General features: G+C 40.0%; 1 protein-coding gene across 1 annotated transcript in view; it reads right to left on the bottom strand.

Annotated features, from left to right (window-relative positions):
- The window catches only part of ABCB11 (ATP binding cassette subfamily B member 11), an 87,713-nt gene that overhangs the window by 29,938 nt on the left and 44,867 nt on the right, over positions 1 to 12,908 (bottom strand). The window contains exons 13-18 of the mRNA XM_025853588.2: positions 12,123 to 12,248; positions 10,429 to 10,632; positions 8,290 to 8,460; positions 7,579 to 7,780; positions 6,453 to 6,528; positions 1,814 to 1,916 (exon numbers count right to left, since the gene is read on the bottom strand). Coding sequence (XP_025709373.2) covers positions 1,814 to 1,916; positions 6,453 to 6,528; positions 7,579 to 7,780; positions 8,290 to 8,460; positions 10,429 to 10,632; positions 12,123 to 12,248 — 882 coding nt within the window. The remainder of the gene's footprint in view (positions 1 to 1,813; positions 1,917 to 6,452; positions 6,529 to 7,578; positions 7,781 to 8,289; positions 8,461 to 10,428; positions 10,633 to 12,122; positions 12,249 to 12,908) is intronic.

Below are 12,908 nucleotides of genomic sequence, written 5' to 3'. Positions count from 1 at the left end.
CCCCCCTTCCTTCCATCTTGCCTTCCCTCCTTCCTTCCTTTCTCTTGCTCTTCTTGTCAAATAGTTACAGAAACTAGAAAAAAATAATGTAAAAGTCACATATGATTGGTACTCTTACATTTGAAATCTCAATGTAGTATTTGGTTCTTTGTCAGTGAAGCTTTACTAGGCTCCTTATATAAGGCATCTTGCCCTATTAGTGGCAACACCATGGACATAAACGGAATACCCATCTCTAGATCTAGAAGAAGATTTGACTCCTTAATGGCAAGATGCAGTAAGCAATCATGCTTGCTAAATACGTTTCCTCTCTCTGCTGCTCCTGAGAAAAAGTGTTTCTCTATGAAATTTACTTAAACCAACTCTATTGAGACATCTATTTATTCATTCTTAATATGCTAGAACAAAGAGAGCCTTGATAATCCCTCTGTCACAGTCACAAGATCATAAGGAAGACGGTACTTTATTCTACGTTTGTCAGCGTGAACAAAGGCTTCTAATTATTTCCAAAACAGATTCTCATTTAACTTTTTTTAAAGCCAGTTTGAATTGACATCATGCATAATGGATGTGCTTGTAACTGAAATATTCTCTGACTTACTTGCTTTGATAAATCTTGGGTCCCAAACCACAGGATTTAGCAAAGCTTATTTAATTGCAGAAATACAATTTTTCAGCCTAGTTTTAAAATCCCCTGATAGCCTCAGAGCTACAGGGCACTGGCCTAAGGGCCTAAGGTGATACAAACACAAACAATATATGGTCACTAACTATAAGAAGCTTGTCATTTAGTAAGGGACTAAGACAACATGACCCCAAATGAGGCTCAATAAGAAAACTGTCATGGAAAGGTTCAAATAAAGAGTAGTGGCAGATCGAAAGTGAGACCCTCAGGACGAAGACTAAAGTGCAGGCATTAGGAAAGGCTTCGAGGAGGGAGATTATGGGTACCTGCTGTGAAAGTAAGATGCCCATGACAGCTTTGAGGACCTGCATCCTTAGGAAGAAATATTGCTCTATCTGTTGATTCCTCTCCTATTTCTTTCATCTTTGTGTTGTTTTGAATTATATTAACATTAATAGTGTTAGTTTTAGATGTATCCTTTAAAAATTTACCTCACTACGTGAGGTAAACAACTGTCCATAAAACCTGTTCATTCAAAAATCATGACAACCGGGGCGGGCCTGGGTGGCTCAGATGGTTAAGCGACCGCCTTTGGCTCAGGCCATGATCCTGGAGTCCCGGGATCGAGTCCCGCATCGGGCTCCCTGCTCAGCAGGGAGCCTGCTTCTCCCTCTGCCTCTCTCTCTGTCTCTGTCTCTTATGAATAAATAAATAAAATCTTTTAAAAAATCATGATAACTTCTATAAGGGCTAACGTTCTCAAATACCTTTGTTGAATAAACACTTTTGCCAAGGTAGTTATAATTTAAGGAGGAGATTTAAAAATTTGACAAAAATTATTTTCAAGTATTCTTAAAAACTTTTAAAATTATACATACATGATCAAATAATCTAAGCACATGTAATTTGTCTGTGTCTGTTTCAATGGTTCATCTAAAAACCATTGAATAAATGTTATAGTCCAGTTTTAGTTACCAGATGTTCTTAAAGTAATTAATTATTCTGCATTTCTTTTAATATATTGTATAGAATTTAGAGTTTTCTCAGGTCCTCGTGGGTTCTCCCATTTAATCTGACATAGTGAACATTACTGGATATATGCCTTGAAAACTCATATTCTCAGGTTTATAGGTCATGCAATAGTCCCCGAAAGACTCCTCCAATCCCCAAGAATGACTGGTGCCTGACCTTTCTGTCTTCTTCATAAGTAGACTTATGATCTACAACAGCTAATGGAGGTTCATGTACCAAGTAAGAAAGCTGAGACTTGGAGCGTTCTCGGATTGAAGCTCTGCAAATAAACAGAAACATGAAAGAGTCTGTAGATTATGGGCAGGTTGGAACAGGACTTAACTCTTGTTCAAGCTTACATCACACGTATCAAATAAACAGGAATGTTTGACAGGTCACATCGCAACCAGGTAAGGGAGCTTCCTGTTTAGGTTTCACAGAACTATTCCTATGGCGTAGCTATTTCAATTGGATCCTCTGAGTCCCGAGCTAGACTCTGACTCAGAGTGTGCTCAAGGAGGGAGGGAGAGGAGAAGAAAGCTGTCCCACCAGTCTACCAACAAAAGGTCCAAGATTCAAATCCATTCCAAATCCACACGGTCTGCTAATTGCTACCATGGCAACGGCCCAGCGCCTTTACCTTCCTTTTGGTTGTAGGTTGTAGTTTTGATACCTCTTTCTTTCTATAGTTACACCTGATGTTTACTTTAGTGTAAGGCCACCTGGATACAAATGAGCTAGTAGGAGGAAAACAGGGCCCCTACTGAGATTTTCTTTCTTCTTTTTTTAAAAGATTTTATTTATTTATTTGACAGAGAGAGAGAGAGAAAGAGAGAGAGAGCAGAGCAGAGGAAGAGGGAGAAGCAGTCTCTCTGCTGAGCAGGGAGCCCGATGCGGGGCTCAGTCCCAGAACCCGAGGATCATGACCTGAGCCAAAGGCAGATGCTTAACTGACTGAGCCACCCAGTCGCCCCCCCCAAGTGAGATTTTCTTTAGGCTATGTACTGCCCCTAGAAATGCATTTAATTAACAAATATCTTATTGAAATAAAATTTATTTGATTCGTTTATTCATTTAACAGAAGCGTATTGGGCATCTATGACATGCAAGCCAATGCCAGGTGTGGGGATTACAGAGACTGGTCAAACACAGACTTCACCCTCAAGGAGTTTAAAATCTTACAGAAGAGCAAAACATGTACTCAACCCTAACCCTGTAAGGAAGAAATGTGCTAAGTGCTATAAAGCAGGTTTGAATAGAAAGTACGAAAATTTAAAGGAAAAAGAAACATATGGCACGTGTTCCCATGAAAGGCATCATGGAAGAGGTGGCTACGGTAGGACTTGGGTATTTGTAGGAAGAGCATTTCTGATGGAGAGGATAATATAAACCAAAGCATGGAGACAGGAGAGAACAGGGTTCCTTAGTACATATACTTAGTGTAGCACAGACATAAGAAATTGGTTCAGGTGGTTTTGTCTTTTTCCTGAGATTTCTGAGAAGGAGACTCCTACTTTCATCTAGGTTAAACGTGAAAGTAGGTAGCGCTAGGAGTTGCTGGCAATTATGTCAAGACCCTCAAGGAAAGAAGCCTCCTGAAAAATAAGGCAAAAAAGAAGGGGGGGAACAAAGCAGAGCTGAGAAAGAAAGAGAAACTGCGTGCATCTCGGACACCTGATTAAAGCCCCAGGTTTGCCTGAAGCTAAGACATCCTTGGACTACTTCGTCAGGTAAACTGATTCTCTTCCTGGTTGAGTTAAGTTTCCAGTCATTTGCAAAAGTGGTAAGAGGCAATGCTGAAGACGAGAGGAGGGCATTACATTATCAAAGCACCTAATCTGCAGTAAAAAGGTGTAAAGAGAGAGACATAGAGCCAAGGATCTAGATGGAACCATCCACAAGTCCCTCTCCCTCATTTGTATCCAGGTGAAGACAAATGTCAGGGGCTGCTTGCTTATGACACATGTTCATCTGGCCTTCCTGAGGAGGCACTAACACCTTCATTCCTCTGCTTTGTTCCCACGTCCTGTTGGTGGCACTGCCACCTTCTTAGTCACCCAGGTTCAACAGGTGCATGTAGCTCGAGTCCTTCCTCGTCCTTGCTCTTGCACATTCACACTCTTGCCACATCTCATGATGATCGGGCCTGGAACCACTGCTCACCCCACCTCCCTGCTATCAAACTGCCGACTGGGACTCCCCAACTCCCTCCCGCCTGGCTCGAGACTCTCCAGCAATAGAGTTGCTTCTTTGGGTTAGTTAACTAAGGTCAAGAAGTCTTCTTCAGAATGCACGAGGAAGAGGCGTGTGTCAACCGGACAGAGCAGAGTACATGGTAGGGCTGAGATGTAAGGTCATGGGCCTAGAGAGACTCCCAGAGCACAGGAAGCCACGGTAGAGTATGTGGGAAAGGAAATATGGTTGACTTCCTCCCAGTCTTGAGCACGGCAAAACATATACCCTTGTTCCTTCGGGTTTCTACTACCTGAATCCTTCACAGACCATGCTACCTGTCTAGCATAGCCTGTCCCACTGAAAACCTGGGCCCACCTGGCAGCTCCCTCTGGTCCACCATAAGCACCAGAGTTAGAATTCTATCACACGCCTTTTTAGAAACTGACAACATGAGTCACATGGGTGGCTCAGTCGGTTAAGCGTCTGCCTTCGGCTCAGGTCATAATCCCAGGGTCCTGGGATTGAGCCCCGCGTTGGGCTCCCTGCTCAGCGGAGAGCCTGCTTCTTCCTCTCCCTCTGCTGCTCCCCCTGCTTGTGCTCTCTCTCTCTGTGTGTCAAATAAATAAGTAAAATCTTAAAAAAAAAAAAAAGAAAGAAACCGACAACATAGGCCAGTCCCTTTCTCAGAAGCTGTGTAGCACTTTTCTCCGCAAATAAAAACAGCTAATTCGGGGACTAAATAACTCTCCCACTTTCTCTCTCTCTCTCAACATTATTATTCAGGAAATTAGTTCCTGTTATCCATTAAATTGTTCTTGAACCCAAAATATATTACTAAAGAGAGACTGAGCTGTCAGAAAGACCAAAGCCAAGGAAATAAGATATAAATTAACATTTAATTTAGTCATCATTTAGCAAAAATATCTGTCAGCATACACAATGAGATATTTTTAACAGACCTTCCTACTTAAACTTATAAATCTTTCTCTGCAGGAGGTTAATAGCTACTTTCTGGGTATAGATTATATTTCTGGATTTCTCGTCCTAGTCACCAAAATGTAGAATTTGTGAGAATTAATAGCCAAATAGGAAATGTTTATATTAAAAATGGTTACTTGGTCCTAATAATAAACTGTAAGTAAACTACTTAAAACAAGTAGAATTTTGTGCATCTGAAAAGTTAAGAAAATATTTATTTTCTTGTTGACATGATGATGAAATATATCACTTCCTCTTTACAACCTTTAGCCCAGTAATCAAAAGAGGTGCCTAGCCATGTTCTGTGTTTAAGAAGGTAGTCAGTATCTTCAGGTTGTGATTCCAATGACCCTTATAATTTTTTTCCTCCAATCAGAGAAGCATGGTTAAACATAATGCCTAATATCTATAAAAATCACCTAACAATTTTGGCAATTTTTTTAGCTTTTACTTTACAGAGTAACTTGAAGTTATTGCTTTATTATTTTCCAAATTCAATAAATTTGATAAAACCAGCATTTCTTGAAATTTTTATGAATAGACTTATTCTCAAAAGGAAAAATAAAAACTAAGCATAAGCTCAGTGAACTATTCTCTTTTTTCTTTTTGAGTATAGTTGATATACAATGTTACATTGGTTTCAGGTGTGCAACATAGTGATTCAACAACTCTATATACATTATTCTTTGAATATTAAAGATAAATCTGTGTTTGAATTACTTGGGGTTGTTACCTAAATGTTTTATTTTAAGCCTCTTTAAACCAGCTTTCAATAAGCAATATACTACTTTGAAAAAGCAAGTCTTATAACTGAGCCTTTGCCCAGAGTACAGCCTTGAATTAAACATCCTAGAAATGGTAAAGGCGACAGTAAGGAAATCTGCTGTCACCCATTGTTTATGAACAGCCTCCTAACTTAGGGAAAAAAATCTTAAGTAATATCTTCATGAAGAGAGATACTCTTGGGCAGAATTCTTCCTAATATGCAGACTTTTAACGTTAAAGGAATTTTTTACTGAAACTCTTAAGTCAGGATGAAAAACTAAAACTTACAATCTTGCTAATAGCATATTCCAAAAATATGTTTGAAAGTCAATACCCCTATATTCATCCACAAAATAAATAAATAAATAAATAGCTGGGGTTTAAGGAAATTCTTTTCAAATGCTAAAAAAAAAAACACTTCTTTTTTCATCTAGTTAAGTAATGATTTGAATTCAGATGGGTCACTCTGGAAGCAGGAATATTTGTATTTCAATTGCAGCTCAGCAAGTGAAAGAATGGCCCTAAAACCATGAACTTCACCTCCATGTAAAACAATGGTTTATACCATGGTTAGATCTAGGGGACAAGACCAAACAGATTTTTTAAATACCCTTTCTAAGCTCAATTAACAACATTTTAATTATAAAGCATCTCTGTCATGACCCTACCCACAATAAGACAAGAAGCTAAAGTTAAACAAAAAATCCCCATGAACTGGAAACAGAAAATGTCAATATAGCAACCAAGGATTCATTTGCACATTCATATCACATGAAACCTGGGGCTATGCTCAAGGCTATCCTGGTTTTACCTGAGATATTGCCTGAGGATCATAGGTGCAGAGGGCTCCTAAGAATATTTTTAAAACCTTAACATCTGCCCCATGCCTTCAACTTACCTTAAACTAGCCTGGTAGCTCCCTCTGCAAAAGGTCTGTTTGTTGTCAAGTGAGGCCCCGTCCATTTTATCTTCTCCTATTCAACAGAACATGAACGATTCCTTAGTGTATACAATAAGGAGAACCATATCAAAAGAAAACTTCTTACTGTGCTCTTGCCTAGCCTATCATTACTATGTCTGATGCTAAAACATTCTATTAACTTCATTGTGGCAAATAAAACTTAACGCGTATCCAGCACATTCTAACAAAAATAAAATGTCAAGATACTCAGCAGGGGGTGCCTGGCTGGCTCAGTCCAAAGAGCATGCAACTCTTGGACATGGGGTTGTGAGTTCCAGCCCCACCTTGGGCATAGAGATTACGTAAATAAATAAATAAATAAATAAACTTAAAAAAATACTCAGGATTGAATTTTTTGAGCTGTGTGATACCCCCTGTGTTATCTCCAACAAATAGATATCTGAAAGAATGAATCATAAAAAACTAAAGGGAAACCCACTAGAGGTCATTTCTATGGTAGATTCACCAAATTAAAAAAGAAAAAGAAAAAAATCTTTTCAGAAGAGATCACATATGTTAAATATACACAGTAGTTTTACCCGGTGGGGTTCACAAATCGAGATGTGGTATGTGGTATGGTAGAGAAAGTTTGAAGTGGTGGTTGGTTAATGTAGGTTGGGATAAGTTACCAAATCTGAAAATTCAAGCTAAAAAACAAAGGATGCACTAGGGCCTGACGTATCTATTTGCTATTTGCTTTAATGAAAATGAGCAGTGTTTAGTCACTGATTGATTTACTCAATCAGCAAGAATAGAGGTCCTACTGGGCGCCGGACACTCTAGGAAGGCTTTCCGATTTGCAAAGTGGGGAGAGGAGAACAAAGGGGGTGGCTTTAAAATCATCTTCCCCAGAAGACCTGGGTTTTAGCTCTCTGACTCGATCAAGTAACTGAACCTCCTGAGATTCTGTCCTTTCTCTTACCATCTATATAATGCCTCCAAGGGCTTTTGGGGGAACAACTAAGACAGTGTTTATTAAAATGTATAGAAATCCACGAAACTATGAGAGCTAACAAACATAATGCTCTACAGAATGTACAAGTGTAATGGAAAAGACACTTGCCTTTTATGCCTTCTACGTTAGCAGCCTGATCACCTTGACTCTGCAAAGTCACTAGAGTGAAGTAGACTCCTTTCCGTTCCAACAGTTCCTCATGGGTGCCTCTTTCCACTGCTGTACCATGTTCAAAACCAATAATGACATCTGCAGCTCTGACTGTGGACAGGCGATGAGCAACTGAAATGATCGTATGTCCCTGCTGAATCTGTAAGAATGTACATTGCACTGTTAACCAAACAGTAAGACAGAGCTGACATTGACATTTGGATGGTCTCAGAACCCACAAGTGATCAGAGCCTGGGTCCTTGGGAAAACCCTCAAATAGGCACTCTGCAGACATTAGAAAAGGCCGGCGCACTTTGTCAAGGTCATGAACACCCCACACGTTGGTCCAGTTGCTGCTATTAATCAACAGCTAAAATCAAAATTGAAATTTTTGAAATCACATATTATAAGTTAGATTTAATAAGATTTAAAATTTTGCATTTGTTGCTTTTGGAAGCAAGCCATTCTGACTTCTATTCAACTGTGAGGAGCAGTCTAAGTCGGTATTTTCTAAACAGTCAGACTGGAGACACTGACCCATGTAGTCCTTCTCCTTCCCTCCCCTTCTCCATCCCTCCATTCCCCCTCTCCCTCCTCTCTCAGTGAGCTGCCTTTCCTACAGCACATTTCCACATGGTCTTGTAAAATGAACTCAGACTTTCAACAGACCTTACTCAGTGCCTCTTGTACCATGGCTTCACTCTCGTTGTCCAGTGCCGAGGTGGCCATGTCCAAAAGCAGGATCTTGGGGTTTCGGACAAGGGCTCTGGCAATGGCCACTCTTTGTTTCTGGCCACCACTCATCTGGCCTCCTCCCTCTCCGACAAGAGTGTCAAATTGCTAGGAAGAAGATGACACCGGTAATGAAGATGAACAATTTGATGGCTCCTGGCAGTGATCATTACAAGATCCTTTCTAGCTCCCTTCTCAAGCATGAATTTTCACAGGCGCAACTTTCACTGAAAGAAATACCCTTTCCTGAAACAGGTTACTATCTGATCAATATTTGTGTGTAAGATAAAGAAACTGATTTATTCTTGGGGCGCTTGAGTGGCTCAGTCAGTTAAGCGTCTGCCTTTGGCTCAGGTCAGGATCCCAGGGTCCTGGGATGGAGCCCCACATCGAGCTCCCTGCTCAGCGGGGAGCCTGCTTCTCCCTCTCCCTCTGCCACTCGCCCTGCTTGTGTTCTCTCTCTCTCTCTGCCAAATAAACAAATAAAATCTTTGAAAGAAAAAAAAGAAACTAATTTGTTCTTTCATTCCCGGGTTCACTGGGCTGTATAACTGTTTCTCCCTAGCTCAACTTCAAATAAAATGTTTTCACCAAAGTAGGAGCACCTGGGTGGCTCAGTTGGTTAAGCATCCGACTCTTGATCTCAGCTCGGGTCTTGATCTCAGAGTCCTGAGTTCAAGCTCTGTGTTGGGCACCACACTGCGTGTGGAGCCTACTTAAAAAAAAAAAAAAAAAAAGTTTCCACCAAAGTAAAGGTTGATCAGGGTCCTGAAAACCCATTTTAAAGGGTTAAAACACCTATCAAATTCTTCCCTCTTTTCTCTAGCTAAGCAACACAGAAAAAGAAATATTAAAGCTGTCTCTATATTACCAATGAAAGATCAAGCTGGCTGTACAATCATTACCATCGACAGCAAAAAGTTACTGAGTATCTTTCATGTCTAGCATTATATTGGAATCTCACAATGATGTCAGGCTCTTGTCTTGTTTATTATTAGCCAACATGAGTTGAGCATTTACCATGTATAAAGCATGAAGTTGAGCTCTTTACACATATCACCTCATTAGTTCTCCCAGATGCCCCATGAGGCAGGTACTACTGTTCTCCTCAATCAACGGGTAAGGAAATGCTGGGGTGTAAGGGGCTAAAGTAACTTGCCCAAGTTTATAGAGCTTGCAAATGGAGAAGCTGGGATTTTCATGGAGGCAGTCTGATTCCAAAGCTTTATACTCTTTACCACTGGACTATATCATACTCACAGCTGCAATCCTATTCACACAGGTAATCTAGAAGGCTGAATAGGAAATGATCTAGAGCACAGACTCTGGAGCCAGACTACCTGGATGTGAACCTTGACTCTCCTGCCTTGAGCAATTTATCTGACTTCTTGGAACCTTAGTTCTCTCTTCACAGATGGAAATAATAATAGTAGCTGCCAGCAGGATGGTTGTGAGAGTTAAATGAGATGTAAAGTGCTTAGAACAGTGTCCGGTAGGTAGTAAGCACTATACATATGTTAACTGGTAATAACAGCTCTTCTTTGACTTAGGAGACCATTTGACTTAGCAGCCACAAAATACACATAAGTGTAATAATATAGAGTTGGTTTTTGTTGTCATTGTCTAAAATGAAGATAAATGAGGAATTTTTGAATATGTGAGATACAGTACTGAGGCCACAGAATTAGCTGCCTAAGCCCAAGAAAATGAAAGAACAATGACACTGGTAGGCATCAATGAACATTGTGTAAGTCATTGCCACATAACAAATTTATCAATTGCTTAGACAAATGCTCAACAGATGGAGTAAGAAGATTGTACCTCTGTCAAAGGGAGCTTTTAAAAGAAAGTTCCCCTGTTTGTAGATTTTAATATATCAACAACAATATGCTTTCAGGCAAAGGAGAAAACTCATGGTACATTTCCAGGAATGAAACCTAGCATGGCATTAAGAATTTAATGATTTGGGATTCAAATGGAAAGAAATGTATAGTATCGTGTAACTTTTTCTTTTTCCTTTTACAACTTTCTGAGTTCTGCTCCCCCACCCCACCCAGGATGAGAGGCCAGGGGTACCTGTGGCAGATCCATGATGAAGCTGTAGGCATTGGCTGCCTTGGCAGCTCGAACTATATCTTCCATTGTTGCGTCCTCTCTGCCATAACGAATGTTCTCTGCAATGGTGGTGGAGAACAGAACGGGCTCTTGCTCCACCAACCCAATCTGAGCTCTAAGCCACTGAATGTTAAGAGAGCGAAGGTCATGGCCATCTAAAGTCACCTAGAGACCATAAGCACAACGTCACATCTCTTGGAACCCTTCAGGGTTCTGAATCAAAATGTTATGTTCTACTTGACCTATGGGGAGAAATAATAGAGACCCACAGGATTATAACAGAAATCATTCCTCCCATAATGAGGTTGTTTATATAGGAGTGTTGATATATAGTTGAAATCAAGTCTAGCTGTAGAACAATTCGTTGTAAAAACACAAATGATATAAAGGTCAACTAATGTAATATGACTGGCCCAAGAATGGAAAAAAAAGGGGCGCCTGGGTGGCTCAGTTGGTTAAGCGACCGCCTTCGGCTCAGGTCATGAAGAATGGAAAAAAAAATCTAATTCTTCAATAGAGTCAAGTCAGTTATTCACCATACTTTATACATTTTTATTATCGTTTGACTTCTGACCTAAAATGGACTTTAAAAGCTACAAAGGAAAGAAGACATGGTCCCTATCGTGTAGGTATGGTTTACAGTAACTCTTACTTTCTGGCTGGATTCATCAAATAGAACTTTACTGTTCAAAAGTAATTGAAAATGTAAATGGGATAAACAAAAATCACTATTAGCAAAAAAAGTAAAAATCTTACATCAAGAGACCATGATTTCTATGTATTCAAGAGTATAGTTATGCTGGTATGTAGCAAAGAATACCTGTAGGATGAACCGTCCATAACAAAGAAACATTCCATTATGTTTGTCATGTCAGTGTAACAGCACACCCATGACAGGGAACGCCTTGCATTGAAGCCACTTGATACACACTCAGATGATTCTATCTCAAAGCATCAAGGAGATGTTGACAAGAATGACTTGGAGAGCGTAGAAAGAGCAGAGCCTTTGACATCTCAGGGCCCTGGGTTCAAATCAGAAGCAGGTCTCAATCTCTCTGACTCTGCTTCCTTTTCATAAAATGAGCATATATACCTTGGGGCTCATTTTGAAAATAAGTAATCATCTTCACAAAGTACTTGACATATGTGATAAACAAATGGCAATGGTGGCTATTTATTTTCTTAGTTTCAGTCTATGTTTATAAGCAAGTAAACACACAAGGAGAAAAGAGATGAAGGAGTTGGTGAAATTATATGATTTGTCTTTAAAACCTAAATTCTCAAAGCAGTCATCATTCATTCATTCATTCATTCCAGCCATGCAACTTTTCCTATACTTGGCATTTGGAAAACTTGAAGAGACAATAATGATTTTGTTACAATACAAAGAAGGAAATGGAAATGCGAAGTCACTGACGAGGCAGCAACACCATTTTGAATGTGTGTGCACATCCCTGAGCAAACGGGCTGGTCGTTCATTGAACACGACCGCCGTGCAGGGAATCAGTCCAGTCAATTCAGTCAAAACCTCAGGAAGTCAATTCTGTGTGCGTCAGGACGGTCTCTGTGTACCCTAGGCCTTTGTGCTTGACCAATGTATCCCCATTTGCACTCTCCCATCCCCATGCATTGAGAGGCTTCTGGAAGACACCCACCATGCCTTCACTGGGGTCGTAGAAACGCTGAATAAGCTGCAAGGCTGTACTTTTCCCGGATCCACTGGATCCTACCACAGCTGTCATTTCCCCTGATTTAACGACCATGCTGAGGTTATCTAAAATCTGTAGAGAAAAGAAAAGAACAATGTTCAGATTGTCAGCAATTAGACTTGTAAGTTAGGATGCTTTGTGATGAAACTCTGTATGTATTTACTTATGCCCTCAAAGCAGTAACTATCAATATCTGTCAATAACCAGAAAATCAGCAAACAGTGCCTATGATGAGGTTTTAGCATTTAGCACATTACTCATTAATAAATTGATAGTGGCACCCAAGAAAGAAAATGATGTGTGGTAACACTGTTGAAGTAAATAAACCACGCCAACTTGTAAAAGTATGCTCCAGAATCCACATTTAAAACATTTCTGATAGGGATGCCTGGGTGGCTCAGTCGATTAAGTGTCTGCCTTTGGCTCAGGTCATGATCCCAGGGTCCTGGGACCCAGCGCCTTATCAGGGAGCCCACTTCTCCCTCTGCCTGCTGCACCTCCTGCTTGTGTTCTCTTTCTCTCTCTCTGACAAATAAATAAATAAAATCTTTTAAAAAAAATAAAACACTTCTGATATACTAGGATGCCTCAAGGAGACTGTCCCAATTAAGGAAAGAAAGCCATTAAGTTAGAAATACAATACTAATTTACTGATCATGGATTAACAATAAACTAATGTACAAATTTTAAGCTGTCATACACTTGTATTGCATGTGAACATCTTATCTGAAA

Source organism: Callorhinus ursinus, unplaced genomic scaffold, assembly GCF_003265705.2.
Source record: "Callorhinus ursinus isolate GAN/ISIS: 27379988/994484 unplaced genomic scaffold, GSC_fseal_2.0 scaffold2, whole genome shotgun sequence".
In the NCBI taxonomy this organism is placed as follows: domain Eukaryota; kingdom Metazoa; phylum Chordata; class Mammalia; order Carnivora; family Otariidae; genus Callorhinus; species Callorhinus ursinus.
This window is presented reverse-complemented; position numbering and strand designations above follow the sequence as displayed.